Raw genomic sequence first — 22,229 nt, forward strand, 5'->3', positions numbered from 1 at the left:
TTCAAAGTAAATAGAGAATGCTAAAACAAAAAAAAAAAAAAAAAAAAAAAGAAAGAAGAAGATCAAATAGAGAATTTTTACAATGATTCGGCTAAATAAACCTACATCCACTATCTCAAAATTTTTCTGAGTTTTTAATCCACTATATCTATTTCGTACTGGCAAGAGAATAACTTTTTATAATCATCAAACTTTCTAAGAGCTTGCAGACCTTTACAAATTTTAATCTCCTTTCAAACTTCCCACCAAATTTCAATACGTGCTTAAAAATCTATTCTAAATGAATCCACTTACTTGAATAATTATATATAGGCTTTGGTAGAAATTACTCACTTTCAGCATTCACAGAATTACAAACAGAAAAGACTATTAAGAAGAGTGAGAGAATGATTTGCCAATAGATAGCTCAAAGATTGAATGAAAGCTTTAAACATGACCGAGAACACTATTAAAATATCAACACTTCTATTCAGTTTAAAAAAGTGCAATAAACTCTTATATACATGTGTTTGAAAGCTTTAACTTTCAGCAAAAAAAAAAAAAATAGGCAGTGATAATAAAATTTTAAAAAAACTAGTCATTATTGCATTGAAAGCTGTGCAGGCTAGATAAGCTAGACACATATATCGAAATTAATTATTTAAAAATAAAATAGAGAAAAATTTAATATTTAAATTTAAAAATTAGATGTACGATTCTAATATTTAGAAATTATAGACGATAAATCAGATGTCTAATCTCAGTCTATTTTAAACACTTGCTTAAAAAGTCTCAACACTTTGAAATTTGATACAACCATTTTGAAACTTTCAAAATAATTTGTATAAAACATCTTTGCATATCAACCTCACTCGATTTTTTACCTTAACAAATTTATTCCGAATTATCTTTCACTTTAATTCACCTTAAACATTTTTGAAATTTTGAAAATAATTTGTATGAGACATCTTTGCATATCAATCTCACTTGAATTATATAAGAAGCCTCCTTTTCTACATAATTGAGTCTTTTATAATTATTCAATATATTATTATTAAAATCAAACTCTTTCAAAATTTACGATTAGAATATATAATTATGTAAGTATAAAATAAATTATTATTTTTAAAAATTATTATATTAATAGAATAAAGCTAATAGTATATGTATTTTACTGGTGGTTATTAATAATTAACTGATATATTGTAAATAATTTATATTTGCAATGGATTTATAATGAATCAATTTATAAATAGTACTGATTAGTGCATTTAATGGAAAATTGAGTTGAGTTCATCGAAAAATTATTTTGTGATTATAAAATCATATTAGATATACATCTTCAATATTAACATCTTTCTTATCATTTATATTACCACGACATGCACAGCAACCCTTAGTCCCTTCATAACTTACGGCTGAATACATCCATGAAGACACAAACTCATGTGGCAAGATTTTGCTGCTCCTTTCTAAGTATTAGGCGCATTCAGGCTAATTTAGAGGTTATGTTTTAATCCACATCTTCAATTTTCAACAAGACCCCTAATCTTTAAAAAAGTTGCATAAAAATCCAACATTTTCAATAATGATACAAAAAGGTTGACCTTCAAAAGTCGTAAAAATCCATCTTTTTAAAAAACATTAGTCAGAGTAACGTCAATGGCCCGAGGGATTTCCACAACATTTCTAAAGATGATAGGTTTTGTGATAAATTAAAAACAAAAACTAAACTCACAACAACCTCCAAAGTTATGGGTGGCTAGCATTAATGAACCTGTGCACTTGTAATGAGATGATGGCTCCCCATGCCTCATGCCTATTCTCTATTCCAAGCATAACCGCAAATCAAAATGCCTCGTATTTCACTCAGCTCGAAGTTTATTGGGCATGCAAACTACCCTATAATTTACATAACTACAGTAAAAAAGAGTGCCCAACTGCTGCTCAGTTCGTACAAACAGTGCAATTGTAAACTTAATCAACTTAGAATTACTATATATGGCAAAGTTACGACATCTTTGATATTCTATGCATCCAAATTATGCAGGGCAAGATTTGGATCAGCAAAACCTCAAACAAGCTTCTAGCTCCTTCTCATCATCGCAATTATATCCCAACGAGTAAGCTCGTGCTGCCATAAACAAACAACACAATGAGAGATACCTAGTACAATAATGTCAAGTACTTTGAATGCATGATATGAAAGTTTCTTCAATTACCAAAACGACCAGATCCCATAAAAGGCTCTGCTTCCTCTGTTGCTGCGCCCTCCGCCTATAACAAGGCATACCAAGGATTACAAATGACTTGATAGCAGTGACTTTAACAATGATAAAAAAATTTAAAAAAAACAAAAAAGCAAAAAGGAGATAGAAATTACTTGTGAACTTCAGAACTTAGATTATACAGAAGGTTAGATTAAAACCTCCTGCCACTTTACAATTAAGATATACTATACTTTCCTACAGGATGCAATAACAGAACATGTCCCACATTTCTGTAAAACAAATTAACTTACCGGGTATGGTTCCATTTCATACGGTGACAGAAGTCTATCAAAACAAAGCCCAGAAATTGTGCACACCAAAAGCTCATTTACAGGGTTTATAACAACTTCTCTGCATGTTTCATCGCACACTGAAAAAATGAAACAAAGATGAAACGTCATGTTATGCCCCAATGTCCCAATTTAAGAACACATTTGGACGTATTAAAGAAGTGTTTTCTACCATGAACATTTCCAGTCTTCTCACAGACAAAAACATCCCCAATTTGGTGGTAAGAACACTTATCTCCAGAACAAGCATGGTCAGTGACCACGTTATCAGTCAGGCCTTTGCTTTTCTTCCATATAGACACCTGATCAGCAAGCGTCTTATCAAGAATTATCTGATCATCTTTCACCTTCACAAAAATAAGCAAGTAAATAACAAACATACATATAATTAACACAACTTTCATTTTATAGTCAAATATCAAGTGCACAAAAAGAGTTAACAAATTGCAAATGCTTGTATCTAAATCTACTTCTAGGTGCTTGCATCACAGAGACCTCAAAACTTAACTAAGATGCTCAGAGTGACGTGTGACTTCTTAATCTAAAATCAATCAACGTAGGTAAGCTATGATATCTTAATCTTCATTTAGGATATAATTTGGGATAAAAACTTCCATACTGGAATCATCTTAACAGAGAACAAAATTTGGTTTTAACAAGTTGAAGCTACGAAGGAGCACTAGAGATAGCCATGGTCAGTTCGATTCTGAACTGTAGAAATCAATAAACTGAAAAGTAAAATTATAAAAAAGAACCAAACTGATGTTATGAAGAGAATGAAACCGACTATTACAGCTCGGCTAGGCTTTTCTGTTTCAAAATTTCTCTTACTTTCCAGAGATTTTCTCATTTGGTTGCAGTTTCTCTCAAGGCGAACAGGAAAATCATGTTCTTTTATCTCATTTTCTTGCATTTTATCTTATCTCAAGCAAAAGAACACAATAATAACTATAAATAAATAAAATAAAATACATACCATTAATATTATAACAGAAATACAAAAATAATAAAAACAATCAACACAATACAAATCACTGAGAAATACAAATAATAAACCCAAAGAAAACAGAGGCTTTCAACAAGCATGCAAGACCACATTGAAGCCATGAGCAAAAGAGAGCACAAACATGATTATTTGCAACTCCAATAAGAGTGGACGAGAACTGATACAACAGGTTGAAGAATCCCACTGATACATGTGACAAGAGAAGAGCACCGACTCTAATAGGGATGGTTAGAAATTGAAGATTCACCAAGATGGGAAGTTAGGTTTCAAAGGATGAAGGAGAAGAAGAAGAAGAAGAAGCGCACCAACATTAAACTGAGAAGGAGGGGTTCAGATTTGGTTGGAAACAGAATATTCAAAGGACTGGAAGGAGAAGTTCAGATTCGCTGGGCCACTTGGTTGGATTATAGGTGCTACTACTGAAAGTGAAAGGAAGATGGAACCGAGTGAAAAATAGGAAGGCTTCTATTGGATTGTGGATTGCAGGCATACACATAACCTGATATTGAAGCAGGAACAGGATCTGATACCATGTTGATTTTTTTTCCGGTAAGAAAAGAAGAGAAGCGAAGGAATGGAAGAGATGGGAAATAACCAAAAGGGCTACATTTTTATTCAATTGTATCTTTTCTTGTATAATACATAGTGCGATTTATAATGAAATTACCAAGATATACATTCTTAAATTTAGGAAGACATATCCCGCCAATCAAAGAGATACTTAATCCCTAAATCTAAGGAGTAATCTTCTTCTTAATTTAAGGAGAATATCATCTATGATTTAGGAGTAATCTTCTTAATTTGAGGAGAATATCACCTATTCTAGCCTGAGTTCTTATTGAATCCAAAGATAAACACATATGTAACACAAATAATAAAAACCAGCAGTAAAAAAGTGATCCAAAATCATCTTCAGAGCACTGCAACAGGTCCAGCAATTAATCAGGCTTACCAACACCCTCAAGTTGCAGAAACAGACTTGGCTAGGCTCCCTTTTACTCACTAAAAGTTGGGATAAAAGAACTGATTTTTTAGAATTGAAAATTTAGTGAGGAAATGAGAGATTAGGGACTCAAACCCATAATAAGGAAAATAGCATTTGGGAGTCAGATCCATAGCTTTAGAAAGAAGAAAACAGAGTAGGGACTTTAACCCTTGCTCTATGAAGGATAAAACTAAAAGACTAGTACATTTTGCGTATGGTTGTCCCCACACTCCATCCTTTAGCAGTGGACAGTTCTTTTAGACTACCCTAGTACATTTTGCGTATGGTTGTCCCCACACTCCATCCTTTAGCAGTGGACAGTTCTTTTAGACTACATTAGGTAGTAAATTCTCACACTTCACAAGATTACTGAAAAATTGTGTTGTTTGTATATAATATTTATTAAGCATGCATGCTATGGATGTTGATATGTTGTGGCTCTGGATGCATTTGTGGGCAGGTCCTATGATTGCCACTAGAACAAGAAGAATGCAACAACCAGGGTGGAAGAAAAGTGGGCAGATCAGGTTGCAGATGAATTGTTTGAATTGTAGTAAAACATTTTTGTTTCAAAAATCAAGGACCAGTTTCAGAATCTGCATTTCAAGCTTTGCTTCAAGATCTCAGATTTTTTAATTAAAGTTCCAAATTTATAGTAGTTATGATGTAATCTTCGTAGCTTTGGGAAGCTTTATTCCTTTTGAATGCTGCAGTCTTTCTATATAATGTATTGATTATCAGTAATAAAATAAACACATTTTAAACAAAGTTGATTTATTAGATTATAGGGTTCTCTCTAGCAAACTCTTGAGTCTTTCCTCAAAAAAATTGCAGGAACATGTACAAAGGCAAATTGGTTTCCAAGGAGGAACATTTTGAATTTATCAACCTATGAAGAGATCCTATTCAAGGGAACAAAATAGCCCCCCATATAGGACTATCATATATGCGCAGAGGGTTGAGCTAAACTCCCTCGTCGGGACAGGTTGGGTTGAGCTCACCCTTTATGAACTGATATTGCATTTGAGTTTGTGCATAGGCCTTGTATGAGGATACACTACTTCAGGCTTTCATGAGCTTTAAGGGTCCTATCACAGCCCAAATCCTAATGTTGATCTAGCCCATGAGTTTGGACCATGATAAAATTTTTCTAAAGATGCATACTAGACCAAATAAAGACTACAAAAGTAAGTTCTTAAAGAAAGAAAATATGAAAGTTAAGTAAAGTTCTAGAACATGTAACCCTCCTAACTACAAATCTTAGAATTACCCAGGTAAAAAGTAACAGTTTTACCATTGCTTCCTATTCCCTAATTATGTACCCCATGTACATAAATACCATGAGAAATAGGCAGTTCCTTAATTTAAAATAGCTAACAGTTCAAACAGATTTGAACTACGCAAATCTAGAAACATTTTAAAGCAACAAAAGCAAGCATTACCTGAGATGGAAGAGGAGCTTGACTTCTCTTTGCTGCATGCATTTGCATGTAGTACTCTTTAAACTCAGGAGGGCAGTTCCTAACAAGCCTAACCATGTCCTCTTCGTCACGCTGCAAATAAAAGTTACCACTTCAAGACTGTTATAAGCTTAACCACACCCTCTTCATCATGTTACAAGTAAAAAAGCTAGCACTTCAATGTACGATCTACATTGATCCCTTTGCCCCAAAATACAAACAGCAGCAAAGCCATCTATAAAAAAATATGGATGTACTATAATGTTTTATTAATAAAGTGGAGGGACAATTCCAAGGTTTTCTGAGAACTTATGCCGGTTACACTTTTGCTTATAAACAAAATTGAGAAGAAATTTTATATATCTATAATATATATAGTAGGAGTTGATGGAACATTAGAATTACCAAAAATATCCTTACATTGTTTTAATAGCTTAAATTCTTTTATTTCATTTTCATGTAAAAATATTTAACTTGATTGGTTAATTATATTGGCTTTCTATTTGCATTCAAATTGGTTGAAGAATTATTATAACATTTGAATCCTATTCAATTATATTTTATTATAATCTAAAAATAAAATTTTTATTAAAAAAATTACTAACCAAAATTAAAAAATTCATATTTAAAAAATTCATAAAAGATAGCAGTATCTTTAATGTATATTTGGATTTGTTGCCAATAATAAGGTTTAGCACCAACAATATTGTCATGAATAGATATTTAGCTAAAACGTTTAGCAGAAAGTAATATGTCACTAATAATTTTTAGCAGCAAACATAAATGTACAAATTAAAGACATAAAATTTATTTTTTAGTATTACAATAAATAAATATTAAAATAAAAATATTGTTATACAATAGTAGCTTTACTAGTAATAATATAAAAATAATATACTTAATGATTTTAAAAGTATTCAATATTTAATAATTCTACATTTTATTGCTCTCTTAACATAATAATTTAAATTATTTAACATGAAATTTGTTATGTGACCATATGAATAGAAGTTTATAATTATAGCTTAATTTTATGTTTTAATTTATTTTTTTCATTTTTATGAATTTTCGTACATATATATTCGTAATTCAAAAGACAATTACCTATAAGTTATAATATAACATATTGCACATTAAATACATGAAAAAAATTATATATTTTAAATTTCTGTTAATACCAATAATAATAAAATTAAATTAAAATTAAAATAGAAAATGCAAGACATATTTAGTCAATTTAAGAATTTCAAAAAAAATTTATTACTTTCAAATAATTTAAGTATATTAATTTTTAATTAGAATAATTAAAATTCTAATACTACTAAAATAAAGTATCAAAAATAAAAAGTGTTAAAACGGAGTAAAGCTTTGTCAATAATGCTTTTTTATTAAAATAAAATTATAAATAAAATAATACCAATAAAAATTATATATGCTGAAAATTAATCATATCTTTCAACATATTATATTATTGAAAATCAATAAATTTAAGTAAAATAAAATAGAAAAGTATTAACTTTAAAATTTTATTGCATTAATATAAAGTTAAGCAATAAATTACTTTTAACCTACTATTTATAATATAATTAGACTATAGTAGTTTTCTTAAAAATATTTGTTGATAATAATTCTATTAAATAACAAATATTAGTCAATAAAATCAAAAAATTCATATGCTACTACCATATTTATAATACTTAATTTATGTTTTAGGTTATAGGAAGTAAATATTAATAGATGTATTAGTTGTTTAATTTGAGTGATTGCATGATCATAGATTTTATTTTTTTTCCTTTCTAAATACAGTTTTTCATGTATAAATATGTTGTAATCTCTATTGTAAGAAATACAACAAATATTACATTTCCTACATGGTATCAAAGCCTCTCCCGTGAGATTTGAATTTTTTTTTCCTACTCTGTTTGGAGACTCAAGGCTCCTGTTTTTTTAGGTTACCCAATACGATAACATTTGTCTCTCACCGCCCACCCAGAAAGGATGTCAAGGCGCCGGTGAAGCTTCCCTGAAGAGCCGACAATTGTCCTCACTCGCCGCGACAAGGTTTCCGACGCCATCCCACTCACCAGCGTGTAGAGGCGCATCGCATGTCCTCTCCAGTCACCCTTGCCAAAGTCGCCTCGAAGCCCCCTCATCAATTCTACGGTTCATTTGCCGATAGGGTGTTGGGTAAAGGTGTTTTTGGGTTTGAATCGCATTCTGATACTGTTCACCTCCATTCTCTGGTACTGTTCACATCCCCTTTCTTTCGTTTCTTTTAATTGCTATTGCTTTGGGTTGGTTAATACCAATAAAAATTATATATGCTGAAAATTAATCATATCTTTCAACATATTATATTATTGAAAATCAATAAATTTAAGTAAAATAAAATAGAAAAGTATTAACTTTAAAATTTTATTGCATTAATATAAAGTTAAGCAATAAATTACTTTTAACCTACTATTTATAATATAATTAGACTATAGTAGTTTTCTTAAAAATATTTGTTGATAATAATTCTATTAAATAACAAATATTAGTCAATAAAATCAAAAAATTCATATGCTACTACCATATTTATAATACTTAATTTATGTTTTAGGTTATATAATTTATGTTTTAGGTTATAGGAAGTAAATATTAATAGATGTATTAGTTGTTTAATTTGAGTGATTGCATGATCATAGATTTTATTTTTTTTCCTTTCTAAATACAGTTTTTCATGTATAAATATGTTGTAATCTCTATTGTAAGAAATACAACAAATATTACATTTCCTACATGGTATCAAAGCCTCTCCCGTGAGATTTGAATTTTTTTTTCCTACTCTGTTTGGAGACTCAAGGCTCCTGTTTTTTTAGGTTACCCATATATGATAACATTTGTCTCTCACCGCCCACCCAGAAAGGATGTCGGGGCGCCGGTGAAGCTTCCCTGAAGAGCAGACAATTGTCCTCACTCGCCGCGACAAGGTTTCCGACGCCATCCCACTCACCGGCGTGTAGAGGCGCATCGCATGTCCTCTCCAGTCACCCTTGCCAAAGTCGCCTCGAAGCCCCCTCATCAATTCTATGGTTCATTTGCCGATAGGGTGTTGGGTAAAGGTGTTTTTGGGTTTGAATCGCATTCTGGTACTGTTCACTAAAATCACATAACACAAATTAAATGGATCTAATTTTCTGGATTGGAGTAAAACTATCCGTATTTATTTACGAAGTATCGGAATGGATGATCATCTTACCAAGGATCCTCCAATTAATGAAACTATAACAGATTGGATGAGAGATAATGCTCAATTATTTTTGCAAATCCGAAATTCTATTCATAATGAGGTAATTAGCCTTATTAATCACTGTGAATTTGTTAAAAAATTAATGGATTATTTGAAGTTTTTATATTTTGGCAAATGAATATTTCTCGTATTTATGATGTGCGTAAGACATTTTATTGAGCTGAGAAACATTATAGAACTCTAACCTCCTATTTTTTGGAATTTAAAAGAGTGTACGAGGAACTTAATGTCTTGATGCTTTTTAGTACAGATGTGAAAACTCAACAAGCTCAACGAGAGCAAATGGCTGTTATGAGTTTCCTTGCAAGTCTCCCTCCAGAGTTTGAGACAGCTAAATCTTATATTCTTTCTGACTCTGAAATATCATCGTCACATGATGTTTTCACTAGGGTGTTGCGTATAGAGTCTCCAATTCCTTCACACACCACTAGTGCTCTTGTTAGTCACAATGACAATGGCAGATAAAATAACAGAGATGGGCACAGAGGAGGTTTTAATAGAAGTAGAGAATCTCAACGTCCTAGGGAAGCAGTTCCTACTTCTGACTCTGGTGAAATTATTTGTTATTACTGTCGTGAACCTGGACATAGTAAGAAGACATGCTTGAAACTTCAGAATAAGAATCAATGCTTACAAATAGTGCATATGGCAGTTGGGGCCTCTTCTGATTAGAGAATTTTGATATCTGTAGATGAGTATGCACAATTCACTCAATACCAGGCATCTCTGAAATCTTCTAACTCCTCTATCACTGTAATTGCTGAGTCAAGTAACTTTACTGCATGCTTTGAGTCTTCATCCTCCAAATAGATTATTGATTATGGTGCTACTAATCATATGTCAGGTAATTCTACCCTTTTGTTTAATCTTAAGTCTCTTGCATCGTCTTTTTATGTTACTCTTGCTGATGGCACTAAATTTTTTGTCATGAATTCTGGACATGTCAACTTAACCTCTTCTCTTTCTGTATCCTCTGTGTTATGTCTTTCTAAGTTCTCTTTTAATTTGCTTTCCATTAATAAACTCACTCGTGCACTGAATTGTTGTATTTCGTTCTTTCCTGATTATTGTGTTTTTCAGGATCTTTTGATGAAGCAAATCATTGGTAGGGGGCGTGAATCAGAGGGTCTTTATGTCTTGGATCAGCAACTACCTAAATCTCTTGCCTGTTCCATGAGTTTAACGCCTTTTGATATTCATTGTCATTTGGAGCACCCTTCTCTCTCGGCTTTGAAGAAGTTATGTCCACAGTTTCACTCTTTGTCTATTTTAGATTATGAGTATTGTCCCAAATATCATCGTTTACCTACAGTGTCTCGAGTCAATAAACGGATTTCATCCTCCTTTTAGTACATTCAGATGTTTGGAGTCCTTGTCCTATTGTGTCTAAGTCTGGCTTTAAATACTTTGTTACTTTTGTTGATGATTTCTCTCCAACTACTTGATTATTTTTAATGAAGAGTTGTTATTCTCTATATTTTGTGCTTTTTATGCTGAAATCCAAACTCAATTCAATATTTCCATTCGAATATTGCAAAGTGATAATGCTAAAGAGTAACTTTCTAGAGAATTTTAATCTTATTTGTTACAAAAAAATATTCTTCATCAGTCTTCCTGTGTTGACACTCCTTCACAGAATGGAGTTGTCGAAAGAAAAAATCTACATCTTTTTGAATTAGCCAGAGCCCTCTTATTTCAAATGAAAGTACCTAAATGCTCTTGGGCTGATGTTGCATTCACCGCTATTTTTGATCAATCGCATGCCCTCCTCCGTCCTTTCATGGTGGTATCCCTTATAACATTTTGTTTTCCACTAAATCTTTATTTTCTATTAAACCACGTATCTTTGATTATACTTATTTTGTTCGTGATGTTCGTCCACAGGTTACTAAATTGAATCCCAAATCACTCAAATATGTCTTTCTTGACTACTCTCGACTTTAAAAAGGGTATCATTGTTTTTCTCCTAATCTTACTCAGTATCTTGTGTCTGCTGATGTAACATTTTTTGAGTCCACTTTGTTCTTTCCACCATCATCTGTTTATGACACCCAGAGGGAGAAAGATGACCTGTTGTTATACACCGTTCACTCTCTGTCTCCTCAGACTCTTCCTGCACCTTCCGCTCATGTGTCAGGTCGCCCTCCCATTTTTCATGTTTATACTAGACGCTAAGAGAACTCTGACTCTGCTCCACTACTAGCTTCTTCGTCGACAGACCCTGGTCCCACCGATCCTTCATCGTCTGATTTGAATTTGCCCATTGCTCTTCGCAAAGGTAAACGTACTTGCACTTATCCTATTTCGTCTTTAGTCTCTTAGGGTCAATTATCCTCTTCTTCTCGTTATTTTGCCACTGCTTTAGATTCTATTCAGTCCCCAAAACTATTATTGAGGCTTTATTTCATCCTGGTTGGCGTGCTGCGATGGAAGAAGAAATGATGGCCCTAGACACTAATGGTACTTGGGGGTTGATGTCCTTATCCCAAAAAAGCGGGCTATTGGGTATAAATGGGTGTTTGCAGTGAAAGTAAACCCTGATGGATTTGTTGCTCGCCTCAAGGCCCGTTTAATGCCCAAAAGTTATGCTCAAACTTATAGAGTTGACTATTCTGATACATTCTCTCCAGTTGCAAAGCTCGCATCTGTTCAATTATTTATTTCCTTGCCAGCTATACATGATTGGTCTTTGCATCAACTAGATATTAAAAATACTTTTCTCCATGGTAACCTTCAGGAGGAGGTTTATATTGAGCAACTACCTGATTTTGTTGCTCAAGGGGAGTTAGGCAAGGTTTGTAGACTTCGAAAATCCTTCTATGGCTTGAAACAGAGTCCCTGGACATAGTTTAGTAGGTTTAGTGAGGTGGTCCAACATTTTGGAATGAAAGTGAGTAAGTGTGATCACTCAGTGATTTATAAAAATTCTGATAGGGGAGTAATTCTACTTATAGTATATATGGATGATATTGTTATCACAGGAAATAACGTTGCTGACATTACATCCCTAAAAGAATTTCTCAAAATACAATTTCATAAAAAGGTTTGAGCTCCTTGAAATATTTTTTGGGCATTGAAATTATGCGGTGTAAGAAAGACATTTTCTTATCTCAAAGAAAATATGTTCTTGATTTGTTGGCAGAAACAGGAAAATTGGGTGTTAAACCTTGTAGTGCACCAATGACCCCTAATCTTCAACTTACCACAGAAGACAGTGAGTCATTTGCCGATCCTGAAATGTATAAAAGATTGGTGGGCAAGCTGAATTATTTGACGGGGACTCGTCTTGGCATGACATATTCAGTGAGTGTGGTAAGTCAGTTAATGTCCTCTCCTACTGTTGCTCAGTGGGATGCTCTGAGACAGATTATTTGTTACTTGAAAGGGGCTGCAAGACGAGACCTCTTCTATGGTAACCACGGGCACTCAAATATTGAATGCTTTTCTGATACTGACTGGGCAGGTTCGAAGGTTGATAGGAGGTCAACCACTGGATATTGTATTTTTGTGGGAGCTAACCTGGTCTCATGGAGAAGTAAGAAGCAAAATGTGGTCTCTCGTTATAGTGCTGAATATGAATATCGAGTCATGGAACAAGTCGTATGTGAAGTTTTGTGAATGCGTCAACTGTTGGAAGAGGTTGGGTTCACAAATTTAGTGCCTGCTAAGTTGTGGTGTGATAATCAAACAGCTATCCACATTGTCTCTAATCCACGAGAGGACTAAACATATCGAGATTGATTGTCATTTTGTTCGTGAGAAGGTCCAACAAAAGATAATCTCAATAGGACATATCAGAATTGGAGAACAATTAGGAGATATCTTCACTAAAATTCTAAATGGGACTCGAGTTGATTATATATGTAACAAGTTGGGCATGATTAATATCTATACTCCAACTTGAGGGGGAGTATTATAGGTTATAGGAAGTAAATATGTTAATATAGGAAGTAAATATTAATAGATGTTGTATGATCATAGGTTTGATTTTCTTTCCTTTCTAGATACGGTTTCTAATGTATAAACATATTGTCTTTATTGCAAGAAATACAATAAATATTACCTTTTGTACAATTTATAATGATAAAATTGAATAACTAATTTATCTTAATTTTATTTCATAATATTCGTACAATTTATAATGATAAAATTGAATAACTGATTTATCTTAATTTTATTTCATAATATTCTTTCCAATAAGCTATAGTTAAATATAAAATACGATTACAATAGTTTGGTATTATGATAAAGGAAGATCAAATTTAATTGGCTATTCAAGATAATAAATATTATAATATTATTATATTATATATAAAAATTAATAGAAAATATTTATAAAAAAATAATGTACAATGAATACAAATAATATGAAAAACACATTACAAAAAACCAGTCCCTTAAAATTGTGGTGATCAATATCAATCATGAAGGAACAACTCGATAGTTTTATGGTTGTCCTTAGAAAACTTCTCCAAAACAATCCAATCTTTTTTTAGAGGTATATATTTTTTTCTCCTTTTTTAATGCTTTTATAAATTATTGATCATAATCATTTTTCTATTATCATTACATTTCAGCTATGCAGATAAATAAAAAATTCGAACATTAGTTAATATTTGAGAAAAACAATGATTATGAAATGGTATGTCTTCAAAGGTATCCCTTTTCTTTACATATTTATCCAATTCAAAATTATAATATAGAAATATATTTCTTGTGCCAACCTTAGTGGGAAAAGTAAAGGGGTGAAATTATGAGAGAAGAGAGAACAATTATGAAAATACTACAAGTCAACGAGTGAAAAAAAGCCACCTGTATATAGAGGTTCTTCCAAACACAATCACATAACTTCTTGAAAGGGGGCAGTAGACCCCATCGCATACAGTACCTGCCAATATTAAAAATGCGAACTATATTGATAACTATGGTGATAAGGATAATGCATACTAGCATACATATTCACAAAGTCAACTGAAGTAAACATGTCAACAAAATTCCATCTTCATTTTGACATAAAATCCACAATGTGAAGCCGACTGAAGCAGTAAAAAGTCCCTATAATAGCAATTTTTATTATGCTTTGCCTTCAACTTTAGAAGACATATCAATGTTGCTTCTTTTATGGATTAAAAGGAATAGGATCTGCTGAGAATCATAAATATCCCCGACTATTTGTCTATAATTTAGCATGTATATTCCTATTTTTTTCTCCTGTAATTTCTCCGTCCCTGATTCATAGGGTTTTATTCCTTTCCATTCTTGTTCCTGATTCACAGCAATTTAGCACACTCTTTTGTAACTATAGATGCCTCAAGTACCATGCTGAACGATACGAAAGATTTCACTTCACGTGGTATCAGATTCAGAGCAGCTAACACTAAGCAGTATTCTGTTAAGTGTTTATTAGTGATTTTCTTGTTGGCCTACACTGCCTAATTTCAGTCTTCATTACAGTTACTGCTAATGCCTTTGATCAGCCTGAAATGCTGATCAAAATGATTCGTCTTCCATTTTTTATTTCTTAAACTCACAATTGTATTAGTTTCAGCCAACTTAATTCTTCACAGAGATGTCAGAAATCTCTGAGAATGTAGGCACCAATCAAACCGTATCTCTTGAGTCTTCCTCACATGGATCAAATGGAGAACTTCGAAGTATGAGCTTGACCTATCTACTTGATGGGAAAAATTACCTTCAGCGGTCACAGATTGTAAACGCATTTCTCAAGGGAAAGTTACAACTCTCTTGGCATATATTAATGACATTATTGTCACTGAGAATAATCCAATTGAGAGGGAGAATCTTAGAGATCATTTGGCTATGGAATTTGAAATAAAGGAGCTTGGGAAAATGAAGAATTTTTTTGGCATCGAAGTGGTAGATTCAAAGAGAGGAATTTTCCAATCTTAAAGGAAATATGTCATCAATCTTCTTAAAGAAATAGGAACACTTAGTTGCAGGGTAGCTAGCACAAGTCTGATTGACTCAAATCATAGGATTGGAGAGAAAGGAGGTAGTGTCATTGACAAATGGAGATATCAGCGACTTGTTGGGAGATTAATTTATCTCTCTCATACTACACTGGGTATATCATATAACGTAAGTGGTGAATCAAATTAATGCATGAGCCAAAAGAAGAGCATCTACAAGCTGTCCATAGAATCTTATCTTATTTGACAGCTACTCCAGATAGAGGAATTTTGTTTAAGAAGGGAGAAGAGATGACTTTAGAGGCCTATACAGATGCAGATTACGCTGGGTCATTGGTGGACAGAAGGCCAAGGTCAATATCAAGTTATTGCACATTCTTAGGAGGAAATTTGGTGGACAAGGAGAAGTTAAAACAAAATGTAGTGGCAAGATCCAGCACTGAATTCTTAGAGCAATGGCTCATAGAATTTATGAATTATTATGGCTGAAGATTATTCTTGATGATCTCAAGATTAAGAGACAAGGGACAATGAAGTTTTATTGTGACAACAAATCAGAAATTAGCATCGGTCAGACCCCAATTTAGCATGACAGAACCAAACATGTGGAGATAGACAAACATTTCATAAAGAAGAAGCTCGAAAATGGTCTCATTAACAATTCTTACATGCCAACAAATAAACGACTACTTGATGTTTTAACAAAAGGACTACCCACAGTAAAATTTCAGAACATTACAAGCAAGCTGGGAACGTAAGATATTTCCTCACCAACTTGAGGGCAAGTGTTGAGAATCCTAAAATATCTCTTTTTATCTTTCCACAATTTAGCATGTATTCCTTTTTCTTTTCTCCTATAATTATCCTCCAGTAATTTCTCTGTTCCAGCTTTGATCCATTCCATTCTTGTCTTTCCTAAGGTTTTATTCTTTTCCATTCTTGTTCTTGATGCACAGGAATTTAGTTGACTCTTTTGTAACTATAAATGTATCAAGTACCTTATGTTGAATGATATAAAGGATTTCACTTTCACAGGTCAAATTATAAAGGCACAGGCTAAATAATGCTTAATCGTGTAATCATTAATGGATTAATGCTTTTTTTTCAAATGTGTCTGGTTTACCTTTGTAAACAAGCGCAAAAAAAAAACAATGGTGTTGTTAGCAATGGTAAAGGCACATTGGCGGCAATTATTGTGGCAATGGATTGCTGCGAAACTGGCTGATAATAAATTTATTACAAATTCATTATATAGTTATGTCATTTTACCCCATTAAAGAGACTAGGTTAATGGTGCAACAATTACTATCCTTTAATCATGTTTCTTAGGGACTGGAAAAGTTAGGGGATTTACTACTTAATTCCTTTAAAAATAAAATCAAAAACCTCAAATGGAGAGATTTACTCTAAATCAAGATACAGAAATAGGATGTTAAATTTTAATCAATGAGGCTAAACCCCTTTAATATCAAAAACCTCAAAAAGAAGATTAAAGGTCTAGCTTAGAGTTACGACTCCAGAATAATGGGTGAAGGCAAAAATATTTAAAGAATTTTCAAGGATATCATCATCACTTTCAGAACTTCCCACCACTCCTACCAGCCAACCACTAGCAAAGCAGCTTTCACCATAACTATTAACAGTACACGAGTTCATGTAATGTATTCATCAAGCGTAAATACAAATAAACAAAAAATCAAATTAGGACAAACAAAAAACACTTCAAAATCTATCAAAATCTAATCTTTTACATCCCCCAACCCACAAAAACCATTAAATCCTTGACTAACATTTCACCCCATTACCAAATGCATCAAACATTCTGCTTGAAAATACCTCCTCTTACTAAACATAATTCCAAAAGGTTAACAAGGAGGTAATTGGTAGTAATAACCATTTGAGGCTATTTACGTTAGATGTTGTGGCCAGCCAGCTAATAGTTGTTCCACCGCCAACAATTAGGCCAATTTGTGTGACAAGAGTTATAAATGTCCATATATTATCCCTTGTAACAGGCTTATTAGCAAGAGTTTGTTTGTTTTAAGTTCTTCCAGCAGGTAGCATAGATAATAAAAAAAGAGTTGAAAGCTGCTAAAAATTTGAAGAACAAAACAGATTTGGTATGATTAATATCACTTGCTCAATAAGACGAGAAGTTTGATGGAAGTACTCACAGGCGACGCCACAAGGACTCATCAGATGCTGCATAATTGAGAAATTTACATGTCAGAGAGCACGCCATAAGATCCTGCAATTCATTTCGAACAGAAAAGGGGAAAGAATCAAGAGTTTTATTTTTTTTTTTTAATAAAAAAGACTAATTATAACAAAAAATATACTAAGAGAAGAAAATCGAAAATTAACCTCAGAAGAAAGAAATTTGAGGATATGGGGGAAGAGTTCAGGGGGGATTTTGCTCAAAATCCCACTTTCTATCCTCCTTGGCTTGGTACTATACTTCTCTTTCCCTTTCCCTTTCCCTTTCTCTTTCTCCTTCTCCTTCTCCTTCTCCTTCGACCTCTCAATTTCATTTGAACGAACTCTTTTCGCTTTAGGCTCCACCTCCTCCTTCTCTTCAATCTCTGTCTCCTCCGCCTCTTCCTACAGCATCGATCAAAATTGTCCCACAAACCACTCATCAAATCGATTAAAAAAATACCTAAGAGATTTTGCAAAATTACCTGATCTGATACTTCGGAGAGAACCTCTGACTCGAGGAAATGGGCCAAGAGATCGTCCTCATCGTCCGAGATGGTCATGCTTGGAAGACAGATCTTCCTATGTAATCTATTTTGCTTAAATCGTTACTCTAAGATATGCAATTTATAGTCCAGACGACTTCTAATGTCCTCGCCGCCGGCGGTGGCAATAATTCCCGGAGGCCGGTTTGCGGCCGCTGGGACTCGGGGGCTTAAAATGGAATACAAAGCGGTTGGAGAGGAAGCGGCCGAGCGGGACAGATTTCGGGTCGATTCGGGTCGATTCGGGTCGACCGGTTTGGATGAGCTTCTCAGATTTCAACCCAAACAAAATATCTCGCATGGACTGTCGTACACATTTTGGCCGCCTTGGAATTAGTTGGCTGGAAAACATGTTTGATCCAAGGTTAAAAAGTAATTTACATATAATTGTTTTAAAAAAATATAAATTTTATTAATAACATCCTATCCATTTCTATTTATAAAATAATTTATTTATTTAAAATTAATTTAAAAGTAATAAAATTTAAATTGATTTAATTTATTTATCATTCTTATTATTTTTAAATTAATTTAAGAATAAATTGAATGGCGACGGAAATATGAAATGAACTAATTATTTATCGGAGTACACTACAGTAAAGGAAGAAATTAGAAGTAAAGCTAATCGAAAGAAAAAAAAAGAACTATTATGAACACTCTAGTAGTTCAATAAATCTAGAGTTTTATAAGGATAGGTTGATATAATTTTATAAAATTTTTATTTTTATTTATATAAATTGATTTTTATATGGATGATTAGAAATTATTTATGCACATTATATTGTGTGATTGTTTCTTTTTTGTAGATAAAAAAATTAGGTAAGCATCAACTTAACTTGAAATATTTCATATAATTCACTGAAAAAAGTAGAGTCAATGTATCTTTATTGATAGAAAATTACATCGAGTTGATATAAATTAATTTCTAAATATTTATTGTTACCACATTATTTTTTAAAAGTTTTTATGTTATCGTATATTTAATGAAATATCTATTATATCTTTTTATTTAAAGAGCTTATTTAAGTGGTACTGTTGATAATTTTGATGATAATTTTGAAAATCCGTCTGTTTTTTACGTAGACAAGTGGATTAAAATTTCTGAGAGTAATAAAGGGAGAGTGTATAGTTTGGGATCTTCTGCGATTATAAAATCAAGAAATTACAGTTCATCTACCTCTTTTTATGCACATAGCTCATTTGGAGGACCTTCTCAAACTATGGTATCTTTAGAAGTTGCACAAATAATAGAGAAAAATTAGATGAAAATAAAAGAAAGATGGAATAAATGCAGGAGCAAATGCTAGTGCAAATATTAAAGCAGGTAAAAGATGAGATTATATCCATATTGAGGAAGAAAAAAAGGATTTCACCATATCACACCACTTCAAATTCTACTTCTCCATCAGATGCTCTAGAAAATTGATGGATTTATTCTAAACTTTGAACTTTATGGACATGGTTAAGTATTATAGATTTGCTCTAAACTTTGAACTTTATGAATATTGTTAAGTAATGTGTGCAAGGACATGGATTATAATAATTATGAATAAAGTTTAATTTATTTTGAATGTATTTCTTAGTTGTGAATTATTTAGATTATACATGTAATATCAAAATAAAACAAGAAACTGTTTGGTTGATAGTAACAAATATTATTGAAAATATGCAAAAAATTTTAACGGATTTGTGATGAATATTGATAAATAAGTTTAACATATATGATGAATTTCCGACGAATATATTTTGCCACTAATTATTTTCGATGGATTACTGACGAATTGGTTATTGAATGGAATTTGCTTTTTTAACAAAATTAGCAACCAACAATGTTGGTCCTTAAATTATCCAATGGAAATATTCGTAAAAAATCTGACTAAAAAAGTTTTCGACAGCGAGTTAGATTTGTCAGAAAAAAATTAGTGACAGGACTTTAAGCGACAAATCTTGGTCTATTGAATATCTATCGCTAAAAGTATCAGTGATGGATTTTGTACTATTAGTTAGGAAAAATTTCATCGCTGATACTTTATTTTTTTATAGTGATCCTATGACTTTGAACGTTTTATAGTATTTTGTACAAGTATATTCCGTTATTATATTCTTAACTTATTAAGAATGGAATGCCTATTCAAAACTAATGAAAATATATTATATTTAATTATTTAAACAACCTTTAATTAATTGAATTATCTGTTGCTTAAGTCTAAGGATATAATATTATGTCAAATCAATATTACAATATATAACTCTAGGGCACATATGTCTAATGGACTCCCACTTACATTGGAGCCATTACCATCAATGTACAATGTCCATCTTCTAAAGATGACAGTATAATTATGCTAATTCTATGGTTTAAGTAAATAGAACAATCATGAAACATCTGTATCATAATTGAAACTATTCTCTTTTGTTTTCAATTGGTATTTTGATAATGAGTTTAGATGTTTCTAGATATATGAATTCATTTTGTAAGGTCATAGTTTATGTGTCTTAGATAAGATATTGCTGCCACAATTAAAGTAAAATTATTGATGCAATCAAGAACACCAACGAAGTTTCTCTAGGAACATTTGAATCCATAACAACTTATTTGAAGCATCTGTATCATACAATAAATTGTTTGGCTTCTGTATTGGAATGCAAAACCATTAATCTTTTAGAATCTTTCCAAATAGATTACTTTCATTTTACAGATTGGACATAAAACAGAAGTACACATTCTAATTCAACTATACAACCCATGTTCAAAGTTATAAGTACTATTTTTCTTTTTTCTTGTGTCAAGAATATTCCATAATACTTCCAAATTATTAATAGATATTCTAAATAAGTACCATAGTTTTAAACTTGGGTGTTATCATCAAATACTAGTCACTACTAGTAAATGTTATGTGTTATAAGGAGTTAGATACATTGAACTTTTCAACATCCTACTCAATAATAGAAACTTATGAAAAATTTTTTATTGTTTTTACTCTAACCCATTAGACAAAGACGCTAATAATTAATTTTCAAATCCTTAGATTTTGATAAAAAAAAGGACTAAGCTACTTTTGCTTACAAGTACTAATTTGCTAATTATCACATTTTATTCACTAACCTTATTGTACTCTATAGAACCTTGTTGTCCTTGATAATTTCATAAAATAACCTTTTATGTTTTTATATTACATGATATGTTCAATTTTTCAAAATTTATTTTAGGAATTCCAATTCCTTTAGCTCACACATATTGGAGCATTTTCAATATTATATATTTCTCATTACCATATTAAAAAATATAACTCGATAACTCTTGCTAAAATTGATAACTTGTGTATAGTTATACCTTTCCAAAAGATATAAATAATCAAAATTGAAAATCTAATATTAGCGACATTTGATTAATGAGATTAAGTTTTGATTGGAAGTATATTAATTATTTTTAGTTTGTTGTCTAAATAACTCTTTATCTATTTTTCATTTTCCATAACCTTATCATTCTTCATTCTTCTTGCAGAAACCCTTTCTCAAGAATAATGATTTTGTAGGTTAAAATAACTCTTTATTTTAGAAGAAAATTACTTTAAAATCCTAAATCTTGCTCGTGAAATTCAAGAAATTTATCATTATTAAATTTTATTTCAAACACCTCTAATCTTAACGCTTTAAGATTTTGTGTTCAACAATTGTATATCTCATATGATTAGTAGAAACTTATATTAAATCAAATCTAATAGTGCAGGGATGAAATTGTGCATTTTATATAAATTCCTCATAAGAATCGATGTAACACAATAATCGCCCAAAGTGAGTCATGAGTTGTCACCAAAAAATAGTCACATGATAAGAGTCTGATAAGTGGATGCGCAGTCCCACCCAAGGAAAAGAAGATCTGGAGACCACTACACCTAGTTCTTCATCAAGACTTGTCCTGAAAAGGTCGAGTCTTCACATAAAGTTACCATTGGCAGGCACAATCCAATAAACTACTGTTATGCCTGTAATCATGGGATCCCCGACCAGCTAAACCGGCAAGATCACTTATCAATTAGTCGACCACATTATTGCCGGATTATCAGAAAATACTATATTTAACTCCATCATCTTACAGTATAAAAGCAGACGATCACAAAGTCAAAGGTATGCAATTTCTCTTACATAACTACTTTCAAGTTCTACATTCACCTTATTCTCTAGTTTATTGACTTGAGTGTTGGAGTGGCTGTCGTAGATGCCAAACACCTCACATTCTATTTTTTGCATATTTAACCAATCACAGTACAACTCT

The 22,229-nt window shown here is 32.0% G+C and overlaps 1 protein-coding gene across 1 annotated transcript; it reads right to left on the reverse strand.

Moving 5' to 3' along the window:
* Window positions 1–1,817: 1,817 nt before the first annotated feature.
* On the reverse strand, window positions 1,818–18,210 carry LOC110602717 (F-box protein SKIP31). Its single transcript, XM_021740309.2, has 9 exons — window positions 17,894–18,210; window positions 17,577–17,813; window positions 17,387–17,460; window positions 14,095–14,170; window positions 5,973–6,083; window positions 2,712–2,886; window positions 2,501–2,619; window positions 2,202–2,256; window positions 1,818–2,113 (listed from the first exon to the last, which is right to left on the reverse strand). The coding sequence occupies exons 1-9, from the start codon at window positions 17,969–17,971 to the stop codon at window positions 2,043–2,045; spliced, it is 996 nt and encodes a 331-aa protein (XP_021596001.1). The 5' UTR covers window positions 17,972–18,210; the 3' UTR covers window positions 1,818–2,042.
* Window positions 18,211–22,229: the final 4,019 nt, after the last annotated feature.

This window comes from Manihot esculenta, chromosome 15, assembly GCF_001659605.2.
Source record: "Manihot esculenta cultivar AM560-2 chromosome 15, M.esculenta_v8, whole genome shotgun sequence".
In the NCBI taxonomy this organism is placed as follows: Eukaryota; Viridiplantae; Streptophyta; class Magnoliopsida; order Malpighiales; family Euphorbiaceae; genus Manihot; species Manihot esculenta.

Coding starts and splice junctions, on each gene's coding strand:
- LOC110602717 (XM_021740309.2), bottom strand. CDS start 17,971: ATGACCATCTCGGACGATGAGGACGATCTCTTGGCCCATTTCCTCGAG. Junction 17,461..17,576: donor TCAAATTTCTTTCTTCTGAG/GTTAATTTTCGA, acceptor AATGAATTGCAG/GATCTTATGGCGTGCTCTCT. Junction 6,084..14,094: donor GGAAGAACCTCTATATACAG/GTGGCTTTTTTT, acceptor TTTTATTTGCAG/CGTGACGAAGAGGACATGGT.